General features: G+C 35.8%; 1 protein-coding gene across 8 annotated transcripts in view; it reads left to right on the top strand.

The window, feature by feature from the left end:
• The window catches only part of PTPN13 (protein tyrosine phosphatase non-receptor type 13), a 227,976-nt gene that overhangs the window by 118,300 nt on the left and 83,549 nt on the right, over positions 1–26,127 (top strand). For 7 of the 8 annotated variants that reach the window (XM_053901413.1, XM_053901412.1, XM_053901410.1 and 4 more), the window contains exons 7-9: positions 1,731–2,294; positions 22,174–22,269; positions 22,890–22,983. In XM_053901413.1, coding sequence (XP_053757388.1) covers positions 1,731–2,294; positions 22,174–22,269; positions 22,890–22,983 — 754 coding nt within the window. The remainder of the gene's footprint in view (positions 1–1,730; positions 2,295–22,173; positions 22,270–22,889; positions 22,984–26,127) is intronic. The other variant, XM_053901411.1, reaches the window with a different exon arrangement.

Here is a 26,127-nt window from a genome sequence, read left to right as displayed (position 1 = left end):
GTGGGAAAATTGAAGAATGAGAAAAAGTGCAGCATGGTAGAGAGTGAGTGAAATTACTATTAACACATGGTGCTGAGTGTCCAACTTGTTTGACTATGAATTTATGACATTGCCAAAATACTCACTTGTTTGATTTTCTAAGTTTGGCTACTTGTTGGTAGCTAAGTGGTAAAAGAAAGCAGCAGATTGTTGAGTTCGTCTGTGGTTGTATGACCCTTAAGTCCTTTCAATTCTTATTTTTTATCTAATGTATTCTATCAATTTTGAAGAATATCTGTTCTACATTTTTAATAAAATTCTAAATTAATGAGTTTCAATATGTGGTTTAAGAATGTGATTTATCTCTAAAATACTGTAACATAAACATGTGTTTATCAGTTTTAAATTACCTTAGATTAGAAGCTAGAGTCTGTGATAATCTATGTCTAGATGTGGTGTGGTATATTCTCAGTGATCTTGATATGACATGCCCCAAATATTGATGTTATACTTATTTGCATTTAAAAAGATCCATGTTCAGGGAAACATGAGTTGCAAGAAAAGGAAAGTATTTGAATCTAATTCTCCAGTAAGCAATTATTTGTGGACCATTCTGAAATAAATTCACTTTTCTAAGATTTTTAAGGTAAAATTTGAAGTCAGGGAATTAAAGCTTATAGCTATTGCCCTGAAGAGGCAATTGACTTATACAGACGAATTACTAAGCAATTTAGTATTACTAGGAAAGTTTTAGTCATTATTTTATATTGTGTACATAGCAAATAGGTTATTAGAGAGGGATCACAGAAAGTCACACAGGAAATCTTCAGTGCTTATGGGCTACTGGTTTAGTAACTCTGAAGTATTTTTCTACATTTCTTTTTCTATAGTGGAGCCATAAATATATGACTTTTTAATTCACTTTATGGATTTCAAAAATTAATTTCTGGTTGGGCATTTTTGCTGTGTCTCAATGCATTTTTAGACTGGTGCCTCAGAAAAATTAGAATGGCTTACCAGTTTTTAACTACATCAAAGACTAAAGAATAAAAAGACTTTATTCCAGTTGACAAATATTGATGCATTATGTTTAAGACAAAAACTATTTTAGTACATGATGGTCTGCCATGGAAAAGTTAAGTTTTTTACATAATTTAAACAATCAAATTATCTGGATTCAAACGTTTCTGAAAACATATCTAATTATAATAAAATTTTGATACTTAAGGATTCTAAATGCTACAATCCTTTTTTCATCCAGAATATAGCAAGAATTCTTTGTTTCTTCTTTAAAAATATTTACTTAAATGACCAGAAAATACCAAGGCTTTATGTTGAAGTGATACATGTTTGAATTATACCTTTAGAAGTTAAAGGAGTATACTCTACCTTCTATTATTGTGCCAAATCATTTCCTGGATAATTAATATTCTGCCAAATTGGATAGTATCAGAAACTTTTGTCTAGTCTGTTTTTTAAAACCAAATAATTCACCTTTGAACATAAAATAACACTGCTCAAAAAAGTTCACTACATTCTTGTTTTCATTAGGTAAGAAACATTGGACCATGGAAAGTTACACAAACATAACTTCTCTTTCCACTTTCACTATCGGCACCATCCCATGTCATCTCTGATCCTCCATTAGGAAATTTAGAAAATTACCAGCACTTTCACTGTCAATAGTAAGATTACATTCCAGTTATTTTCTAAAAATTCTGTACATACATGATAGATTCTTATCATTCCAGGAAGAAGCGCTACTTCTGATGTACTAGACATACACAAGTCTCCATTCTCTCATCAGACCTTTCTTAACAAAGGGCTTAGTAAATCTATGGGATTTCTGTCCATCAGAGATACACAAGATGAGGAAGATTATTTCAAGGACATTTCATCAGATAATAATTCTGCACGTGAAGATTCTGAAAATACTTGTTCCCCTTACCAGTTCAAAACTAGTGGCCCAGAAAAAAAAACTATCCCTGGTATTGATGTGCTTCCCAAGAAGAAGATTTGGGCTTCATCCATGGACTTGCTTTGCACAGATGAGAGAGACTTTTCTGGGGAAACTGGTGGATTCCGACAATATCTCCCTGAGGCAGTAACAGTGAGGACTTCAACTACCCCTAGAAAAAAGGAGGCAAGATACTCAGATGGAAGCATAGCCTTGGATATCTTTGGCCCTCAGAAAGTGGATCCAATGTTTCATACTCGAGAATTGCCCACTTCCTCAGCAATATCAAGCGCTTTGGACCGAATCCGAGAGAGACAAAAGAAACTTCAGGTTCTAAGAGAAGCCATGAATGTAGAAGGTTAGTAATTTTGTGTGTGTTTGAGAGAAAATTGAATTGAAATATTTAAAATTGTGTTTTGAAATAAAGAAGGGTTATTAAACCATTCCACAAGTCTTATTTCCACTGTCAAACCTTTATACCCAGGTTAGTCTCTTTGTTGGTTTCTGTTCTCCTTTCCACCAAAACTGTAATCGAACTGTATTGCTCCCACAAAGTCATCTCTAGTAAGCATCCTAGTCTGGGCACTTTATAGCCGTACTATATTTGGGGTAGTAGATTTTTTTAAGATTGTAATCTTCTCAAGGCAGGAGCCATATTTTCTTCTTCTTTTTAATCCTCCACAGCACCGTCTATCATGCACTGTCTCATAAGAGGCTTCCCTAAAGGACTGGTTCATGGCAATAAGAGGCAGTTAATCAAAATCAGAAACTCTAGGGAGGCAGAGTGGCATGGTGATAATGCAATAGTTCCCAAACCGCCAGCTTCAAGAAACAAACTTAGGGACACAACTCCTGAAGATCATAATTTGTTTGCTCTAGAATGAAGTTTTAAATCGATATTTTAAAAGTCGTAGTATTTAGGTTTATAGATCTAAAGACAGACAGCCTAGGTTTGAATTATCTATCGCATCAGTAGCTACATGATCCTTACTTCGGCTACTGGGCTTAATCCCTCCAAACGTAGGTTACCCCATCTGTAAAATGTGCTTAACCAAAATAGATGAATTAGGTAATAAATGTGAAGTGATTAATAAATCAAATTATTACAATGTTAGTATGAGAGGCATAAAAACAACTTTATAAATGATAAATTCCTTTTTTTAAATGTTTATTTATTTATCTTTGAGAAAGAACAGGGACTGGGGAGGGGCAGAGAGAGAGGGAGGGAGACAGAGAATCTGAAGCAGGCTAAGTGCTATCAGCACAAAGCCTGGCATGGGGCTCAAACCCATGAACTGTGAGATCATGACCTGAGCCAAAGTCAGGCACTCAACCCACTGAGCCACCCAGGTGCCCCTATAAATGATAAATTCTTATTATTTGCAGGACAAAGCTCTGGTTCAAAATACCTGATTCACACACAAACCTCAATATATTGAGTAGAATAAAATTATGTTTTAGACATATGGATAGAGGCCATTTTTAACTTAAATAAATGGAAGAGAAAACAAAATTAGATTTACCAATCTAATCCTCTACATTTTTGAAGATTAAAGCTATGTTATCTTCCTTTGCCTCCCAGACAAACTTTGGGACATAGTTCAAATGTCACTTTAAGGTGCCTTCTAGTTTAGCAAGAGTAGTGACATAATCAATCATCATATTCATGTTTAAGGCCATTGTTCCAGTGGAATATTTTTGATTCATAGATTACCTTTAAAGTGCTTTGCTAAAGGTTTGTTCTGTTACTTAAGCTTAAGCATAGCCCTGGGCTGAACATACTCTACATGTTGTACTTTACTTCTGATAAAAGAAGCTTTGCTTCTTTTTTTTCAATTCAGGAATTGCAAATTGTGATGAATTTGAAATAAAGGAAATTATCAAACACTTAATTGATATTATGGGTATGTGTATATATATATATATATACACACACACACATATACATACATGTATATATACACATATATGTATATATATACATGTATGTATATATGCATTTTTAAAAATTAGCCACCTTTATGAGATTGTTGTATATAATCTTGATCTGAAAACTTTCAAGGACAGAAAATAAGAACTTAGAAATGTGTCTTATGCATGATTTTACTGTTTAACTCTGATCAGTAAACTTTTAGAGTTATGACAGCAAACAATAGGCACTTTCTATAGCTTAAGGTCTCCTCTTTCAGAAGTTGTACTTCATGATTATTTAATGTTACACAACAGCTAGCATATGAATAAAAACGTCGCCTGACCTTCTTATGAACATGCCTTCATAGAGACATTGATGTGAAGAATTCTTGCCCATCATGGACAAAAAAAAAAAAAAACTAAACCCTTAATTATTCAAGTAGATAAAACCATGATAGTCTCAGAGTATAAACAGTGGAGATACATACCGATATAGACGACTAGTTCTAACATATATGTGTTTTTTAACATGTGAAATATATTTTCTTAACATGCAAATATTAAAAATTAACTCATAATTTCTAATGTTCTCGTGTGTGTTTCAAAAGAATATTTACTTATTATTTGGTAAATGAATAGTAGTGTGTATTAGTGAAGTCTGAGGAAAAATGTGTTTCTTTTAACCCCTTGAACCTTGGTTTGAGAGTTAAACAGTAAGAAATTAAACACTAATGGAAATATATTTAATCTGTTAAATTTCACTACAGTAGTCTGATATATTTTGTTTGAATAGGTAATTTTTTATTACCTATAAAATGAGTATTAAGCTAAGCAGTGTCCTAGTTTGCATATGAGCCTTTTATCAGGGATTGTGTGCCAAGCACATGTAAAAGAAACTTGTTTGCATCTTGTTTCCAAATATACATGTATATCTACAAAGATGATGCATATAATGTTATTGACACTTATTGGTTAAAAATGTTAACTTGTTATGAAACCTAACTTCCAGATTAGGAATTTTATATTTATTACAAGAAACACAAAAAAGATTTCTTTTTCAAAAAAAAATATGCTTTGAATTGTTTGATTCAGGACCATTTCCATTCTGAAAGGCTATTGACAAATTTCCAAAAACATTTGTTCTCACAAAGAATCTATACATTTTTTCCCAGAGTATATTTTATAATCAAGTTAAACAAAACACCTTGAAAATGTTGGTATATTATGGAAATGCTTACACCATCTTAAAAAAACTCCATTATTATACAGTAACTTGTAAGTAGTAATAAATTATATTTGCTTTAGACAAAAAATATTCTTCAAAAAGAATGTTTCATGCTTATAATTCGAAAGCAATTACTGTTAGTTACTTAGTTGAATATTTTGCTGGTTTTATGCTGTGTTTTTTCTAAAAGTGAAATAATTTATATTAGCTGTTCAAACACAATTGCAGATTGCTATACAAAGATTTTAGCTAGTATACAAAGGAGAAAAAAGAATTGAAAATGATACAAATCCCATTTATTTCATTTAATTCTCATGAAAAGTAAGCTCCATAGATCCCTTTTATGTGTGAGAAATCAAGTAGAACAGTGGATATTATTAATGTACACCTATCTTTTTAAATATTCTTGTTCTGAAGCATTTAATGGGGCACGTGGGTGGCTCAGTGGGTTAAGCTTCCAACTCTTGATTTCCACTCAGGCTATGATCTCATGGTTCATAGAATCGAGCCCCACTTGGGGCTGTCTGCTGGGAGCAAGGAGCCTGCTTGGGATTCTTCCTCTCTGCCTCTCTCTGCTGCTTCCCAGCTTGCACAGCACACTCACTCTCTCTCAAAATAAATAAACTTAAAAAAATAATAATAATAAAACATTTAAAAAAATTAATAGTGCTCTGTACAATTTTTGTGATCTTTAAATTCGGCAGTTGCTACTGGCTACCAGTAATTTTTGAATTAGAAGAGGTCTTGGAGCTCAATATCCCTGAGCTTGTGAAGATTTAATGACTTACCCAAGATCACATAAGCAGTTAATGATAGTTTCCGTCATTGTGGGAGTTTGTGGATTTACATCTAGATTTGGGAGCTCCAGTATAAGAATTTCCAACTACACGCTACTTCCTAATTTTGAAAAAATATGTATTTCAGTATTCATTGGGTTAATAGAGCAATTGGAAGAAAAGAAATTGCTAAATTTCAGTTTGTCCTTTTAGGCATGCAGGGAGGCTCATTGAACTAATGAGAAAGATAGTTATCTCCTCCAACCTCAGATATATAGCCCTTTCCTTAGTCCATCCTCTTGAAAGGAGCCTTTACCCAAATCACCTCTATGGCATCTCCTTAGCTGACATCAATCAGCCAACTAGCACAGGGAAGACCGGAATTTGGTACGGGGAGAAATCTGGATACTATTTAAACCAAACTTCTCATTTTCAAAACCCCGAGTAGACTAGTTTGCCAAAGGAGATACATAATTCATAATTTATAGCAGAGCTGTATTTAGAATCTAGATCTCTTGAAATCCAGAATAAGATTTTTTTCCACTCTGCCATTCTGATTTTAAGCAGAAACAAGATACATTTCAGATACATTGTTTGGAAAATTTATTACTGCCAGGAAAGTTGGACATTCAACTAATCACCTAACAAAACCCTTAATAAAGTCTTTTCCTAATAAAATTATGTAATTTTTAATACAGTAAAACAAGATAGTACAATGAAAAAAAAGGCTCAAGTAAGGCACTTTTAGTTCTTTCTGCAGCAAACCACACTGGATAGGGGTTAAGATGGAGCTCTCTCCTGTGTCGCATGGATTATTGTGGTAGTGTTTTGTGTTGTTGTTGTTTTTTTCTTTAAATTTTTTTAATGTTTATTTATATCTGAAGGAGAGATATACAGAGCATGAGTGGGGAAGGGCAGAGAGAATGGGAGTCACAGAATCCAAAGCAGGCTCCAGGCTCCAAGCTGTCAGCACAGAGCCGGACTCAGGGCCTGAACCCACAAACCATGAGACCATGACCTGAGCTGAATCAGACACCCAATCAACCTAGCCACCCCGGCGCCCCTATTGTGGAAGTGTTTTAACAGGGCTTTCCTACAGTAGGATGTAAGACAGTTATCCTGTAGCTGACAAGATAAGAAAGTAAACTATTAAAAAGCTGTGGTTGGCATTGAGTGCTCAGATTTCCTTAGAAACAAAACAAGAAAGGAACAGAAAAGACCCCAGGAAAGAAACTGTAGAAGTTTAAAAATTATAAGATTGTTTCTATAATCATTAAGCTAACGCTTAATCTTTCAGATAGTTCTTTACATACAGAAAGCAGTAAGGATGGGGCAGGAAGAAACAATAATAGGTTTCTCTTGTGGAAAATAGTTTTAAAATTTGATGTGATTCTGTTTGCTTTATTCTTTTTTTTTTCAATATATGAAGTTTATTGTCAAATTGGTTTCCATACAACACCCAGTGCTCATCCCAAAAGGTGCCCTCCTCGATACCCATCACCCCCTCCTCCCTCCACCCCCCATCAACCCTCAGTTTGTTCTCAGTTTTTAGAGTCTCTTATGCTTTCGCTCTCTTCCACTCTAACCTCTCTTTTCTTTTTTATCCTTCCCCTCCCCCATGGGTTTCTGTTAAGTTTCTCAGGATCCACATAAGAGTGAAACCATATGGTATCTGTCTTTCTCTGTATGACTTATTTCACTTAGCATCACACTCTCCATTTCCATCCACGTTGCTACAAAGGGCCATATTTCATTCTTTCTCATTGCCACGTAGTACTCCATTGTGTATATAAACCATAATTTCTTTATCCATTCATCAGTTGATGGACATTTAGGCTCTTTCCATAATTTGGCTATTGTTGAGAGTGCTGCTACAAACATTGGGGTACAAGTGCCCCTATGCATCAGTACTCCTGTATCCCTTGGGTAAATTCCTAGCAGTGCTACTGCTGGGTCATAGGGTAGGTCGATTTTTAATTTTTTGAGGAACCTCCACACTGTTTTCCAGAGTGGCTGCACCAATTTGCATTCCCACCAACAGTGCAAGAGGGTTCCCATTTCTCCACATCCTCTCCAGCATCCGTAGTCTCCTGATTTGTTCATTTTGGCCACTGTGACTGGCGTGAGGTGATATCTGAGTGTGCTTTTGATTTGTATTTCCCTGATGAGGAGCGACGTTGAGCATCTTTTCATGTGCCTGTTGGCCACCCAGATGTCTTCTTTAGAGAAGTGTCTATTCATGTTTTCTGCCCATTTCTTCACTGGGTTATTTGTTTTTCGGGTGTGAAGTTTGGTGAGCTCTTTATAGATTTTGGATACTAGCCCTTTGTCCGATATGTCATTTGCAAATATCTTTTCCCATTCCGTTGGTTGCCTTTTAGTTTTGTTGGTTGTTTCCTTTGCTGTGCAGAAGCTTTTTATCTTCATAAGGTCCCAGTAGTTCATTTTTGCTTTTAATTCCCTTGCCTTTGGGGATGTGTCAAGTAAGAAATTGCCGCAGCTGAGGTCAGAGAGGTCTTTTCCTGCTTTCTCCTCTAAGGTTTTGATGGTTTCCTGTCTCACATTCAGGTCCTTTATCCATTTTGAGTTTATTTTTGTGAATGGTGCAAGAAAGTGGTCTAGTTTCAATCTTCTGCATGTTGCTGTTCAGTTCTCCCAGCACCATTTGTTAAAGAGACTGTCTTTTTTCCATTGGATATTCTTTCCTGCTTTGTCAAAGATTAGTTGGCCATACATTTGTGGGTCTAGTTCTGGGGTTTCTATTCTATTCCATTGGTCTATGTGTCTGTTTTTGTGCCAATACCATGCTGTCTTGATGATGACAGCTTTGTAGTAGAGGCTAAAGTCTGGGATTGTGATGCCTCCTGCTTTGGTCTTCTTCTTCAAAATTACTTTGGTTATTCGGGGCGTTTTGTGGTTCCATATGAATTTTAGGATTGCTTGTTCTAGTTTCGAGAAGAATGCTGGTGCAATTTTGATTGGGATTGCATTGAATGTGTAGATAGCTTTGGGTAGTATTGACATTTTGACAATATTTATTCTTCCAATCCATGAGCAGGGAATGTCTTTCCATTTCTTTATATCTTCTTCAATTACCTTCATAGGCTTTCTATAGTTTTCAGCATACAGATCTTTTACATCTTTGGTTAGATTTATTCCTAGGTATTTTATGCTTCTTGGTGCAATTGTGAATGGAATCAGTTTCTTTATTTGTCTTTCTGTTGCTCCATTGTTAGTGTATAAGAATGCAACTGATTTCTGTACATTGATTTTGTATCCTGCAACTTTGCTGAATTCATATATCAGTTCTAGCAGACTTTTGGTGGAGTCTATCGGATTTTCCATGTATACTATCATGTCATCTGCAAAAAGTGAAAGCTTGACTTCATCTTTGCCAATTTTGATGCCTTTGATCTCCTGTTGTCTGATTGCTGATGCTAGAACCTCCAACACTATGTTAAACAACAGCGGTGAGAGTGGGCATCCCTGTCGTGTTCCTGATCTCAGGGAAAAAGCTCTCAGTTTTTCCCCATTGAGGATGATGTTAGCTGTGGGCTTTTCATAAATGGCTTTTATGATGTTTAAGTATGTTCCTTCTATCCCGACTTTCTCAAGGGTTTTTATTAAGAAAGGGTGCTGGATTTTGTCAAAGGCCTTTTATGCATCGATTGACAGGATCATATGGTCTTTTCTCTTATTAATGTGATGTATCACGTTGATTGATTTGTGAGTGTTGAACCAGCCCTGCATCCCAGGAATGAATCCCACTTGATCATGGTGAATAATTCTTTTTATATGCTGTTGAATTCAATTTGCTAGTATCTTATTGAGAATTTTTGCATCCATATTCATCAGGGATATTGGCCTGTAGTTCTCTTTTTTTACTGGGTCTCTGTCTGGTTTAGGAATCAAAGTAATACTGGCTTCATAGAATGAGTCTGGAAGTTTTCATTCCCTTTCTATTTTTTGGAATAGCTTGAGAAGGATAGGTATTATCTCTGCTTTAAACGTCTGGTAGAACTCCCCTGGGAAGCCATCTGGTCCTGGACTCTTATTTGTTGGGAGATTTTTGATGACTGATTCAATTTCTTCACTGGTTATGAGTCTGTTCAAGCTTTCTATTTCCTCCTGATTGAGTTTTGGAAGCGTGTGGGTGTTTAGGAATTTGTCCATTTCTTCCAGGTTGTCCAGTTTGTTGGCATATAATTTTTCATAGTATTCCCTGATAATTGCTTGTATCTCTGAGGGATTGGTTGTAATAATTCCATTTTCATTCATGGTTTTATCTATTTGGGTCATCTCCCTTTTCTTTTTGAGAAGCCTGGCTAGAGGTTTGTCAATTTTGTTTATTTTTTCAAAAAACCAACTCTTGGTTTCGTTGATCTGCTCTACAGTTTTTTTAGATTCTATATTGTTTATTTCTGCTCTGATCTTTATTGTTTCTCTTCTTCTGCTGGGTTTAGGCTGTCTTTGCTGTTCTGCTTCTATTTCCTTTAGGTGTGCTGTTAGATTTTGTATTTGGGATTTTTCTTGTTTCTTGAGATAGGCCTGGATTGCAATGTATTTTCCTCTCAGGACTGCCTTCGCTGCATCCCAAAGCATTTGGATTGTTGTATTTTCATTTCCATTTGTTCCATATATTTTTTAATTTCTTCTCTAATTGCCTGGTTGACCCATTCATTCTTTAGTAGGGTGTTCTTTAACCTTCATGCTTTTGGAGGTTTTCCAGACTTTTTCCTGTGGTTGATTTCAAGCTTCATAGCATTGTGGTCTGAAAGTATGCATGGTATGATTTCAATTCTTGTATACTTATGAAGGGCTGTTTTGTGACCCAGTATGTGATCTATCTTGGAGAAGGTTCCATGTGCACTCGAGAAGAAAGTATATTCTGTTGCTTTGGGATGCAGAGTTCTAAATATATCTGTCAAGTCCATCTGATCCAATGTGTCATTCAGGGCCCTTGTTTCTTTATTGACCGTGTGTCTAGATGATCTATCCATTTCTGTAAGTGGAGTGTTAAAGTCCCCTGCAATTACCACATTCTTATCAATAAGGTTGCTTATGTTTGTGAGTAAGTATTTTATATATTTAGGGGCTCCTGTGTTCAGTGCATAGACATTTATAATTGTTAGCTCTTCCTGGTGGATAGACCCTGTGATTATTATATAATGCCCTTCTTCATCTCTTGTTACAGCCTTTAATTTAAAGTCTAGTTTGTCTGATATAAGTATGGCTACGCCAGCTTTCTTTTGACTTCCAGTGGCATGATAAATAGTTCTCCATCCCCTCACTCTCAATCTGAAGGTGTCCTCAGGTCTAAAATGAGTCTCTTGTAGACAGCAAATAGATAGGTCTTGTTTTTTTATCCATTCTGATACCCTATGTCTTTTGGTTGGAGCATTTAGTCCATTTACATTCAGTGTTATTATAGAAAGATATGGGTTTAGAGTCATTGTGATGTCCGTAGGTTTCATGCTTATAGCGATGTCTCTGGTACTTTGTCTCACAGGATCCCCCTTAGGATCTCTTGTAGGGCTGGTTTAGTGGTGACGAATTCCTTCAGTTTTTGTTTGTTTGAGAAGACCTTTATCTCTCCTTCTATTCTAAATGACAGACTTGCTGGATAAAGGATTCTCGGCTGCTTATTTTTTTCTGTTCATCACATTGAAAATCTCCTGCCATTCCTTTCTGGCCTGCCAAGTTTCAGTAGAGAGATCGGTCACGAGTCTTATTGGTCTCCCTTTATAAGTTAGAGCACGTTTATCTCTAGCTGCTTTCAGAATATTCTCTTTATCCTTGTATTTTGCCAGTTTCACTATGATATGTCATGCAGAAGATCGATTCAAGTTACGTCTGAAGGGAGTTCTCTGTGCCTCTTGGATTTCAATGCCTTTTTCCTTCCCCAGATCAGTGAAGTTCTCAGCTATTATTTCTTCAAGTACACCTTCAGCACCTTTCCCTCTCTCTCCTCCTCTGGAATACCAATTATGCGTAGATTATTTCTCTTTAGTGCATCACTTAGTTCTCTAATTTTCCCCTCATACTCCTGGATTTTTTTATCTCTCTTTTTCTCAGCTTCTTCTTTTTCCATAATTTTATCTTCTAGTTCACCTATTCTCTCCTCTGCCTCTTCAATCCGAGCCATGGTTGTCTCCATTTTATTTTGCAGCTCATTGATAGCATTTTTTAGCTCCTCCTGGCTGATCCTTAGTCCCTTGATCTCTGTAGCAATAGATTCTCTGCTCTCCTTTATACTGTTTTCAAGCCCAGCGATTAATTTTATGACTATTATTCTAAATTCACTTTCTGTTATATTGTTTAAATAGTTTTTGATCAGTTCGTTAGCTGTTGTTATTTCTTGGACGTTTTTCTGAGGGGAATTCTTCCATTTGGTCATTTTGGATAGTCTGGAGTGGTGCGGAACTGCGGGGCACTTCCCCTGTGCTGTCTTGAATAACTTGCATTGGTGGGCAGGCCGCAGTCAGACCGGATGTCTGCCCCCAGCCCACCGCTGGGGCCACAGTCAGACTGGTGTGTGCCTTCTCTTCCCCTCTCCTAGGGGCAGGATTCACTGTGGGGTGGCGTGGCGCGTCTGGGCTACTTGCACACTGCCAGGCTTGTGGTGCTGGGGATCTGGCGTATTAGCTGGGGTGGATTGGCAAGGTGCACAGGGGCGGGAGGGGCAGGTTCAGCTCGCTTTTCCTTCGGAGATCTGCTTCGGGAGGGGCCCTGCAGCACTAGGAGGGACTCAGACCCGTCGCCAGAGGGATGGATCCGCAGAAGCACAGCGTTGGGTGTTTGTGTGGTGCAAGCAAGTTCCCTGGCAGGAACTGGTTCCCTTTGGGATTTTGGCTGGGGGGTGGGCGAGGGAGATGGTGCTGGTGAGCGCCTTTGTTCCCCGCCAAGCTGAGCTCTGTCAACTCTCCCTCAACAACTCTCCCTCCCATTGTCCTCCAGCCCTCCTCCTCTCCGAGCAGAGCTGTTAGCTTATAACCTTCCAGATGTCAAGTCCCGCTTGCTGTCAGAACACATTCCGTCCAGCCCCTCCGCTTTTGCAAGCCAGACTCGAGGTCTCTGCTTCGCCGGCAGGCTGCCCCTCCGCCCTGGCTCCCTCCCGCCAGTTCGTGTACCGCGCACTGCCTCTCCGCCCTTCCTACCCTCTTCCGTGGGCTCTAGTCTGCGCTTGGCTCCAGAGACTCCGTTCTGCTAGTCTTCTGGTGGTTCCCTGGGTTATTTAGGCAGGTGTAGGTGGAATCTAAGTGATCAGCAGGACGCGTGGTGAGCCCAGCGTCCTCCTAGGCCGCTATCTTCCCAGGATCCCCCTGTTTGCTTTATTCTTTTCACTTTTTCACCTCAGTATAGGACTTTCCTAGTCTACTTGTTTCTTCTTCCTTGTTCCTGATATCTTTTCTACCACATTACTCCATCTCAATATCTGAGAAATTGTATGTTTTCTAATAGAAATGTCTGTCACCATCTCTCTTGTTTGTAATTACCACACACTCCCTATCTAACATTGCCTTGTTGGTTGGCAACACATTCCTGATTATGAGAGATTGACTTGGAACCAGTACTGTGAGTATAGTATGAACAGCACTCCACCCCCTGGGTGGGGACCATGAATACCATTTTGCTTCCAACAGTTAAAACTCCTCTACATTCTGTATAAATACTGGAAAAGGACACAAAGAATAGATATAAGTAAGTCCTTCAAAGGTGACTGTGGTTAAATGTTACTATTTAAGGAGTTTTAAGTCAATCTACTATACATCAACCTTAAATATTGCTTAAAAGACAGTATTGTGACCTCTGGTCTAGCCTAGTTTTGCTGTTCTGTGACTGCCTTGTGAATGCAGCTTAAACTCTGTGTTGTGCAACTAGAATATGTAAGCACTAAAGTATGTGAGCCTGTTCTTATTATTAAGGCACCTTAATGTTTCATTTTCATGAGAAGATTGAATTTGAAAGTTCATACATTTTTATAGTTGCATTTTAGAAAAGCAAAGGGATGGATTTATAAATATTACAGTTCACCATGTAGGATACTTCTAGTGACATGTTCTAAGGGAGAAATTTTTTTCAAAAATTATCTCTCCTCTGAAATCCAAACTATTCAGTTTTTATTTCTTCACCTTATTTCCCTTTGAAAAGAAAAAAAGATATGATTGAGTTGTTATTTGGATTACTTCATGAACTAAAATAATTTAATATTCAGTTTCTGTTTCACTCATACCAGTTCCACAAAAGTAAATATGAATAATCAGGGATTTTAAGTGATATTGGTCAAATATCACATGTATTTCAGAATTGATAACTCTATTATTCTACCAAGATGCAAATATATTTTGTATCTCTGAAGAACACACTATTATAGACGGAATCAACATCTTAGCCAGAAAGAATAAAGTGCCTGCTATATTTCTAGGACTAAATTTTAAAGACATTTGTATTTTAGACCAGCATTGTCCAATAGAACTTCTTCAGTGGAGGAAATGTTCTATATCTACAAAGTCCCAACTCAGTAGTTACAAGCCACATGTAACAGTTGAGCACTTACATTGTGGTGGCTAGTGCAACTGAGGAACTGAATATTTTATTTACATTTACATAGCTACATATGGCTAGTGGCTGCCATATTAAAATAGTACAGCTTCAGACCATTCTCATATAAAGTTAGTCCAGTATAAAATACCAGTATTCAAATGAGAGAAGATTTGGTTTGAGAAATACTTGGGAAGGAGAATAGACAATTTACTTCCGTTCTTTAGATTTATCCAAGTAGAAAGAATGAAATTGCATTTAAAACACTAAAGAAAGTGAATGGTGAAACAAATACAAACTTTCCAGTATCTATATTCATAGTAACATAATATTGATTTTGGAGTCTAAAGAAATCATAGGCTATTTTATCAGAAATTAGGGACTTAATTTAAATTGAACTGATACATAATTAACATATACCCAGTTTGGCTTTGGCATAGATACCTGAGAAGCATGGATCGATGTGTTTTAAGAAAGATTTAAGATGCATCATACTAGCAACAGTATCATAGCAATTTTTGAGACCTAGCAATTTAAATCTCTGAAATATTTCTTCATTTCATCCCAATCTCTCAATTCCTTGCTCCCATGGACTATGGAAATAGCTTTCTAAATTGCTATTTCAACTACCATTTACGTCTTCCATTTTCCTGCCACACAAATCTGAATAATTTCTTCTCTGCCTCAGCCATGAGCTTGTCATCATCTGAACAGGGTAAAATTCTAGCTCCTTAGATCATGTCTCTCCAGTCTCATCCTTTAGCATTTCCCATCTCACACCCCACTCCAATACGTGGTGCATTCTCTCAGTCTGTCTCTCTGTCTTCCCCTCTTTTCCTCCCTCCAGCCAATTGTTGTCATTGCCAATTGTCATTTCCATGCCTTTATTCATACAGCTTTCTGCCTCAAGACTATCAAAGCTTTCAGGCATTTCTGGTTCAGGAAGCTTTCTCTCACCTTCCCAGTTTAGGATGATGGCCTCATTTTCATTGAAATTATTTGTTTTAAGGAGCTTGTTTCTCCTCCTATAGATATCAGAAATTTGGCATAATCTAATCCATAACTGTATCCTTAGTATCTACCACTATATCCTACATGATACTGTTTATTAATCTAAACTGAGTATTGCAATGTAGCTATTAATATTAAATATTTGGCATGTGCTGTTTCAGTTATGTGATACAACAATATTCTCTGATGAATTATGCATAGTGAGCAGAAATCCTTCTTCTCCTGTGTTATCCAACTTCAAGAGAAGTCATAACCTGACCAACCAAGAGTAAAGGCAATCAATTTCCTTTAGAACTCTATACTGTTCATTTGAAAGATTTAGAATGGGCAATAAAGTCATAACACGGGATCCTGGAGGATGCTAGAGGAGTGGTATAGCCAACCCAGATGCAAGACACAGCCTACATTGGTGGCCACTACATTGCACAAGTCTCCTGTGAGGGAACTGGAAACTTTGTTCTTTTTACCATTCCTGCTTTGCACAAATTTTACATCTCTAAAGTAATTTATAGTTCACAGAGCATTCTCCTATGTATCTTTCCTCAATTACATATGTTTATATTTGCATGAGTTCTGTTCCTCCTGTTGACAAAAATTTTTGACTTTGTCTAGCTCTCAATAGGTTTTAGAACATGGTTTGTTCATAGATCATGTAGTATGGTATATGAATACAGTGGACTCTAGTGAACATATAAAAGGTATAATCTTTAATCTCTGAAAATTACTCCCTTGAAAAGAAAGCATAAAGAAAAACATTTCATACATGGAAACATAGTATCATTATTTTGGTTTCTCTGTTTATTTGAAAACTGAAATATTTTGTCAGGGCTAATAACCCTAAAAATGCAGTGTTTGAAAAATTGTTATAATTCTTTAATTCCTGATGCTGCACTTGTCTGAGTCTCTCTTTCTGCATGTTACATGTCTGAGCTTGAATATGTGTCACTTGTAAATGATGTTTTTAGATTACAGTTTGTGCTGGTTTAGGTTCATTTTAATGTGAAGATTATAGATTTGAATGTTTCATCTGAAATAGCTTTATGTAAGCTCAGAATATTATGCAAACCATAATACCCTAAATATTAAGAGTATAGTGTTCATGATCATGTCCCACAACTTTATATGTTTAAAGTGTTAAGTGTGAAAACAAAATTTTAACTGAAGTGTTAAGTATTGGTGCAAATTGGAACTCTTAGTTGTCAAGAACTTATGGCTAAATGCTCTAGCCTATTGAAAAACTGCTTTTCATTGGTACTATATAAGTAGAGTCAATAGGATATTAGAGTTGGAGTGAATTTTGTTTAAAGGATCAGATTACAGGGGCGCTGAGCGGCTCAGTTGGTTAAGCATCCAACTTCGGCTCATGTTATGATCTCATGGTTCATTGGTTCAAGCCCCATGTCAGGCTCTTGAGTTGACAACCTGGAGCCTGCTTCAGATTCTGTGTCTCTCTCTCTCTCTCTCTGTCCTTCCCCCACTTGTGCGCACATGCTCTCTCTCTCTCTATCAAAAATAAAGAAACATTAAAAAACTTTTTTAAATAAAATAATCAGATTTCAGCTAAAGAATAATAAAATATTTGTCAGATTTTCATATCTTGTATTCTTACAAGAAATAGTATACTCTTAATTATGGTAAAACAGTACTAGAAACTAAAAGATGTCTTCAATTGTCAGAGTATGTATGATTACCAAATCTCTATAACTAGACCTCTATCCAAGTGTTAATTCATTAAGCCATCCTTCTGTAGACCCTATTCTTCTCATCCTCTCACCACTGTTCTACTAAGTGTAGGTTCTTTCCTAAAACTTCATTTTCCACATCTAAAAACTAAGTACTCATAGGGAATCAAAGAGAAGGAAATCAGTAAAATGAGGAATAATCATGACCCTAAATGGACCCTGGTACACTGATTTGTTCAGTATAGGTTTCATTTAAATGTTTACTGAGAAATTTGCAAACCAACAAATTAATCTAATTTTTATCCCACAAAAGCCAAATATAGTTCTGCAATTATAATGGTGAAGGCTTAAACTTTTTCTATATTTCAATGAAAGTGGCCATATGTACATTTTATAAAATGCCTATTTGGTTTTCTTAATTTAAATTTTAGTTAACATACAGTGCAATATTGGTTTCAGTAGGAGAATTCAGTCATTCATCACTTACACACAACACCCAGTGCCCATCACAAGTACCCTCCTTAATGCCCATCACCCATGTAGCCCCCCTGTCACCCACCTCCCTCCATCAAGTTTGTTCACTATTGTTAAGAGTCTCTCGAGGTTTGTTTCCCTATCTCCTCTTTCCATCCCCCACCTTCCCAGTCATCTACTTTGTTTCTTAAATTCCACATATGAGTGAAATCATATGGTATTTGTCTTTTTCTGATTGGTTTATCCCATTTAGCATAATACATTCTAGCTCCATCCACATCATTGCAAATGGGAAGATTTCATTGTTTTTGATGGCTGAGTAAGATTCCATTGTGTGTGTGTATACGTGTGTGTGTGTGTGTGTGTGTGTGTGTGTGTGTGTGTACATGACATCTTTATCCATTCATCAATTGATGAACATTTGGGCTCTTTCCATAGTTTGGCTATTGTTGATAGTGCTGCTATCATGTACCCCTATATGTTGATAGGGTGCATGTACCCCTTCAAATCTGTATTTTTGTATCCTTTAAGTAAATAACTAATAGTGCAATTGCTGGATTGTTCTATTTTTAGTTATTTGAGGAACCTCCATACTCTTCCTAAGAGCGGCTGCATCAGTTTGCATTCCCACCAACAGTGCAAGAGCGTTCCTCTTTCTCTGCATCCTCACCAACACCTGTTGTTTCTTGTGTTGTTAATTTTAGCCATTCTGACAAGTGTGAGGTGGTGGTATCTCATCGTAGTTTTGATTTGTATTTCCCTGATGATGAGTGATGTTGAGCATCTTTTCATGTGTCTGTTAGCCATCTGAATGTCTTGAATATTCTTAATAGGTCCATTGCACATCATTCAAGAATGTTGGCATTCATAAAACTTTGTAGTATACTATATAAATACTTAGGAGTATTTCTTTGTTTAAAAACATGGTCTGACACTTTTTAATTAAAATAACAATCACCAGGTTGTATTGATCTGGGTATGTGATGATTTATTATACTCTCTGTTTTTGTGTCTGTGTAGAAGTTTTCACAATAAAAAAGCTGGGGTTTTTTTTTTCTTTTTTAATCATTCAGTTAATACCACATTCCTGGGATCTAGGACAAATCTAAAGTGCTTAAATTATACATTTAAATATAGATAGAAAACATGTCTGTGGTATCTGGATCCTTCAAAAAGAAAGTTGTCAATAATGTTAGGACACCTCATGGATAATTAGGGATTAACCTTCTTCTGCAGATCAGAATAGAGGATGAAAGCTGCCTTCAAGTAGGTTGCCTTCAAGTAGGTTGTCTCAGAAAGCCAAGCCATGTTCCTATCAGATCATGTGATTTGTAAGCATGCAAAATGTGCCTCTCCATATACACCAATGCAAGATATACTCTTGGTAAAGAATATGTTTGTAATAATTTATGTTTGTAGTGAATTTTATAATAATTCCTGAAATGATTGAATTTATTATTTAATTCAGAAATAGAAAGCCTATATTTACAAAGGCTAGCCTTTCTCATAAGCATGACTGAGTAGTGAATGTTGCCTGGAACTTGAATCTGGCCATGCCATTACATGAAAGGAACATGGCTAGCAGCATTATAAAAGATACATTCCAGAATGAGAAGCTTACAAAAGAGATTCCTACACTCTAATTAACATAGGCTCCCCATTCCCACCCCAGTCCTAGAAGAAAACAAGGAAGTCTTCCCATCCCCTAGTAGTGCTGCAAAACTAGCCATCGATCGCATGTTTCTGAAGTGCTAGTGCCCCATTACTATAAAGCAATAAAGGATCATAAGGCAGTGCCCACCCTCCCCCAAACATGTGGTGCTGATAACATTTGCAGACCAATACCTCATCAAGGGGAAATGATTTGTTGTTATACTTTTAGGAGGGGATAATCAACATTGTATTAATTTGTCTCACACAAGGAACCCAAGAATTATAAAAAGGAAAAGGAATATGGACACATGAAATAATATAAGAACAATTATAAAGCACCACCAAAGAATGGAAATTTTAATTAAGATGTATTTGCTGTCCTACAGCCACTTGGCAGAAATAGTTATAAAACAATAAATTCATTCAATGTGGGGTATGAAATTGTTATTGTATGGCATAACATCTAAGTGACTGAAGTTCTCTATCTACTAAGTAGGCATATTGCAACTTTGTATTTTTCTTTGTAAAGTAAAAACAGTATTGCCTCTGTACTTCTGAGTCCACTCCTTGGCCTTGTTCGTTCTATTTACTGTGCTGTGTACATCGCAATGCCAGGTTTGTAATTTGTTCAAGTTACCTTGGAAAAATCCCTCAGAAGTTTAACATGGGGATTCTATAACAATACAACAAAAAGCTTGTCAGTGCCCCTTGAAAATAGCAGTTCTTCTTAAGTAACCATTTAACTATGTTCATTACATTTAAATAGAATTAAACAAAACCATTGTTTGATGTCTTCTACAATCTTTTCAAATCACATTTATCTTAAACCAGAGGAGTTTTTTAAAAATTATCTTATTTACTGTAAGACTTCCTTGTGGTAGAATGGAATCATTTTTTAGAAGCACTGGTAAATATTTGGATTTTCAACCCTAAAACCCTTTCCACTAATTATAGTATTATTTAATACTCATTTTCAGTGTGTATAAAGCTAAACAAAGTAGGGGTCTTCTATATTATGCCTACTGTTCCAGGAAAACATTGGCACAAGAGCAATGTGCAACTTCATCTCCATCAAGCCCACGACCATTTTTACTTCTACTCCTCTCACTTTAAAGTTTTGCCTCAGCATGACCTCCCGATCCTGCCAGCACATCATTTCCGTCCTGGTTCTGTGATGTCATTTGACTATTTCATTCATTTATCCATCTCTTTTTCCTTCAACAATCTCTAGTGAACACCTTGCAGCACAGGAATAATTCATTCTGCAAAGTTCCTGTTCTCAAGCTTGCAAACTAGTAAAAAAAGAATTCCTCACATGTCTCCATTGTGTGCTGTCATACATCCCATGTCTCCCCTCAGTTCCAGGAGTTTCCCATGGTTTTCCTTCTCTATTGCCAAGAAAAAGCCACAAAACCATTCTGATTGGTTCCAATAAAATTCATGCATTCTAGCCTAATCTATACTTTCATGGCTATATAAAGGGTGTCATGTGGTTTTTACTGACTCTTATCAGTAAATTCTTCATAGCAGAATTTCTTTACTCTTCTGAAGCTCCCGGCCACTGATTCCCAGGTGTAATGCACTTTTTCATTACCAGGAGTAAGGCAACTTCTGATATGAGTATCCTGGATTCCTTCTATATTTTCACACTTTCCCTGTTCATCATTTCTTTCTCTTATGAAGAAAAGGTTCTTCCTCCTTGCCAAACTGACCATCCATGTATGTTGGGGTGTTTTTCCATTTCCTGTCTCCTTCAGCACATTTTTTCATCAATTTTCCCCACTATCATTTGCAATTTCAGTCTTTCCCAATCTGCAGGCTTATTATCTCCACTGATTAACATCGTGCTCAGACGTTCCAATCTGCCACAAAGATTCAGATAACTCATTCAGTCGATTTTTTTTTTACATTGAGTTTTTAAAGCCCTATTTAAATGTATTTTTGTATGTTTTGGGGAGTGGGTGGAGAGAGGTTTGTAGTTTCCATCTAATTCTAACAAGTGTATCTGTGACTTCACAATATGAAGAGCCACTGCTATAAATGTAGTCAGAGACCAGGTTGTTAAAGGCTTTGAATATCAAGCTAAGGAGTTTATAAACTGTATTTTGAAACTTTAAGAGATGATAGCAATATGCCCAGATTTTTATTTCTGGAAAGTTCACTCTCTGTAATGTGAATCATAATATGAAATGGGTAAGATTGCAGAAGAGGGAATCTAGGATACATGAAGTAGTCTAGACATGAGATGAATAGTGATCTATGACTGTGAGTATGAAGAGAAATGAATTAGAAACATTTAGAAGATAGAATTTTTATTTTAATGTGGTCCTACCCACCTTTTACAGGGCACACATTGCACAACCCCACAAAGTACCCCCCCACACACACACACTCCCAGTGCTTATTCATCTCATTCTGGTAGATCTAAACATCCTGTCTTCAATTAAGTATTTTTGTCCTTAAACATTTTAAATTATTTGAGCTTGGGACTGTGTCTTTGGGTTTTCTATTCCTTTATAGCATGTAACACAGAGAATTACACATAGTGACCTTTCAAAAACTGCTTAATGATGATGTTTATATAACATCCACTGTGTTCTAAGAGCTTTGCATATATCACTTCATCTGATGCTCGCAACAACACTACTAGGTGTACACTATTATTATACCCCCTTTTCAGCTGAAGATGAGTCACAGGAAGCTTCAGTTACCTTCTTAAGGTGTCACACACCTGGAAAGTAGTGAGCTGAGATTCAAACCCAGGCAATCTGGTGTCAGAGTCCAGGTTCTTAACCAGTATGCTAACCTGCCTCAAAATTGGAATCACGTTGTTTATCATCCAGCAATTGGTAAATTTAAAGCAATACATAAAATGTTCTAGTCTCATAAGAGTAAATGCAATATCTGATTTGTGTGGAACAGAAACGGATTTGCTTTCTAATGTTTTTCTTTTAATTCTTTTAGAACCAATTCGAAGATATAAAACTTACCACAGTGATATCTTTAGTACTTCCAGTGAAAGTCCATCTATTATTTCCTCTGAATCAGATTTCCGACAAGGTGAGAGGCATCTGAATTACCAAAATGTTTTTAAGAATCCATGAATTTTCAGGGGCACCTGGGTGGCTCAGTCAGTTGAGCGTACGACTTTGGCTCAGGTCATGATCTTGCAGTCCATGAGTTCGAGCCCCGCGTCGGGCTCTGTGCTGACAGCTCAGAGCCTGGAACCTGTTTCAGATTCTGTATCTCCCTCTCTCTGACCCTCCCCCGTTCATGCTCTGTCTCTCTCTGTCTCAAAAATAAATAAACGTTAAAAAAAAATTTTTTTTTTGAATCCATGAATGTTCTTCTTATTCAGTAGTGTTAAGATATAAGGTATCAAAAGAATAATTTTATATGAAATTTAAAAATTATAAAAAGCTGCCAGTTACTCATGTTAACAGTATTATAGGAACTTAATAGCAGTTTCATCAAATAACAATATAGTCATTTTCATAATAGGAAATAATTCACTGTCTTCAAAAATAACTTACCTCTGAAGAGTTTAATGACATTATATCATTAATTTGGTGGTATGAATATAATTTGTAAAAATTATCTTATGTATCTGCTCAGTGCTTTAGTTTTAAATAAGTTACTTTATATTTTTATTACCTGTGTTATTTTTTTTCATTCTTTAGTACGAAAAAGTGAAGCTTCAAAAAGGTTTGAGTCCAACAGTGGTCTCCCAGGGCTGGATGAAACCCCAGGTCAAGGCCCATCACAGAGACCAAGGTATGTGATAGGAAAAATGGTAATATATTTCCAGTGACACGTGGGTTTTTTTTCTTTATTAGAATCAAGGAGAATTTTTGAAAATTATCCTTTTTTTCTCTATTTTCTCCATTTTCCCTTTCCCTCCTCGTTTTAATTCTTGGAAATTCATTTAATTATGTGAAAGACATTGTAGTAGTTTGAGTTGTTGCATCTTTTAAAATTAGAATTGGCTCTGATTATTTATAGTCTGTGTTTGAAATTAAAATTGTTAATATGAATATAAAATCATTTATTAACAGGAAGTTCAGAAGGCATGGCATTAAGCATCTGTGAGAAGATAGTAAACCTTGATTTCTAAGACAATAATTTCTCTTTTGAAAGGTTGAATAGGCTCCACAAGCAGATTTTCAGGGAGTATTATTTGTTGAATGAATAATGAATAGGTTACTACTAAATAACCTATTATGTAAAAAGTTAATTATTCACTACATGTTTACTGGCTTACAAGAGGTTAACTTGTGTTTTTTTGTTTTTGTTTTTGTTTTTTTAACTTGTGTTTTTTTTTAAGTTCAGTTTGGGCTGTTTAGAGTTCATTTTCATACTGAAATGGTCGACTTTCTAATAAGATGTTAGGTATTATTCATGTGTTGGGCTTAGGATGATAGTATCATAGCTGTATATTGATTTACTTTGTTTAAAGCAAAAAGTGTCAAACCAGTAGTGAATATATTGCTGTGTATCCTTTTCACATGTGCACAGTTCCCTTACATGAATAAAGCATATTGTTAATGTTAAACATTAATTTGAAATTTATAAAAAGGTTGCTTTAGAATTTACTTAGAAACCATACAAATCCTTTTAAATTTGATACCTCAGTTCGTTTAGTTCAAGTGCCACCATATACAAAAGAATCATTTGGAGATTAACAGAAACTTGCCCGTAAGCTAATTAATTCTGGTAGACACTGTTTCACACCCGTAAACTATTAATAGACCAGGTAACCCTAGCCATGTGATTAAAGCAGACAATTTATCTAGGGTTTAGAATCCAAGCAATTAATTACATTGCACTAAAGTAATTCCTTTCAGCATTCCATTTTTTATTAAATTTATGTCTTTTTCTCTTCTCTCTTATGCTTTTTTAAGATAGTCCATGATACCTTATTTACTTTGAGGAAAGCTCTAATAAGTATTCATTTACCTAAAGCTGTGTTATATTTGCATAATAGAATTTTATATTAATAAGACCCCAATGTGGTGAGACCCCGACTTAGTAATTTTGAACAAAGAGGTAAGAGACAAAAAGATTTATGTTTGGTATTATACATTTTCTTAAAGACACAAAAGCATTTGGAGATGAACAGCAGTAAGAAGCAAATATTGAAATGCACTAAGCTCTATGATGAATTGAGGGAGTCACTCCTATCTATATATTTAATTTGGAGAAAATTTATATTAATAGTATGATGCCCTTTAGGTTGATGAAAAGCATGAGTAAAGATAACAATAGGAGAATTATTAAGCTTATGATTTAAAAATTAATTGATTTTATAGTTCATTTGTTAGTTATTTAAAAATATATTCCTCCAAATAAAATTAAGTCATTTTGTGAGCCTTATTTCAATTTTCTTGGTGAGTTACCTCAAAAGATTATGAGAGAACCTTAGTTCTGACTGATTTTATTTTTAGGGGATGTTAATTTTAAGGCCACTTTAGCTTATAAAATTGTGTTCTAATGATAAACTATCTTTTAGTTCATACTTTAAGAGGAGAAAAAAACTCCATGTAGCATCCATAGCATCTCCATTAGATGAAAACATAATAAAAAATATTTCAAGAAGTAGATTGTTAAGTCTGTATATATTAAACTTGATGTAATATGCTAAACTCAACTTCTTTTAGACAAGTCTCACCCTCTTTTTCTGCCCACAGGAAAACACATTAACTAAAATACTCTAAATTCCTTATTCAAGCACAGAATTTTCTGAATGTATACAAAGGTTTCTGATAACATCCTTAGCATGCTGGCACACAATTAGGAGGTCCTGTTTTGTTCTTTAGGTCATATATTTGTGAGATCTATAAATAGTGTTGTATTTTGACATGTTGCATGCTTCTTTATAAAAATTTCCATTCCCTTTAGCTAGAATTAAATGGAAAAACAGATCCAGGCAGTCTATTGATTTGTATCGTAAAGGGTGGGGGGAAATTAACAGGAAACTATGAGTCAGATGCAGCAGAATGAGGAATTTTTTGAATCTGAGTTATCAAAAGTGTCTTTCAGTGACCAAAAAGGATATTCAAAGCTATTTTCCAAAGAACATCTCTAAGTTTTTTCTGTGTTAACTTACAAAGTTCAGTTTATACGTAGTACAATTCCCATGGCTTCTGAACCTATTTGCTTGACATGGTAGCCTGTTTTTCTGACTTAAAACAACCTGTTTATTCATTCCTAAATGATCCAGATTTTCTTAGTTTTGTTCTTTTGTTTGCTTTGTCTTTATTTTTGTTGTATTTTGGGTTTTTTGTTGTTTTTTTTGGTTTTTTTTTTTTTTTTTTTTTTTTTTGGTCTCAAACTTTTTAGCCTTTATAGGAACTTCAACCAGATATTGTGTTGAGAGAGATTAAATGATAATTAGTCATTTTGGCTACCTGTTTGTAGCTGTGGTATAAAATAATTTGAACAAGAAGGCCAATATAGTTGATGAAAATAACAGGTGTGAGTTAAAATGTCTAGATTCAAATTCTTATTATTATACTTGACCCCCTTAAGTGAGAGAGCCATAATATTATATTCTGTCATTTGCTCAAGAAATGATTCCTGTGAACCTACCATGTACTGGCAACTTTTAGGTACTGTAGATAAAGCCATGAACAAGACCATAAAAAAAAAAAAAAAATCAGATAATGATGGTGCTTTGAAGAAAAATGAAGCATGCTAAGGGGATAGAGAGTGCACATAGAAGGAAACCATAAACAAAATGAAAAGTCAACCTACTGAATGGGAGAAAATATTTATATGAAAATATCTGATAAGGGATCATGGCTAAAATATAAAGAAATTATACAACTCAACCCTCCCCCCAAAAAAAGCCAAATAATCCAATTTAAAAACCACAGTGCATATCATCTCATACCTGTTAGAATGGCTAAAATCAAAAAG

This window comes from Panthera pardus, unplaced genomic scaffold (assembly GCF_024362965.1).
Source record: "Panthera pardus isolate Hobbes unplaced genomic scaffold, ASM2436296v1 HiC_scaffold_13, whole genome shotgun sequence".
NCBI classification, from domain to species: Eukaryota; Metazoa; Chordata; class Mammalia; order Carnivora; family Felidae; genus Panthera; species Panthera pardus.
Note: the sequence above shows the minus strand (reverse complement) of the source record. Positions and strands in the feature narration are given on the sequence as shown.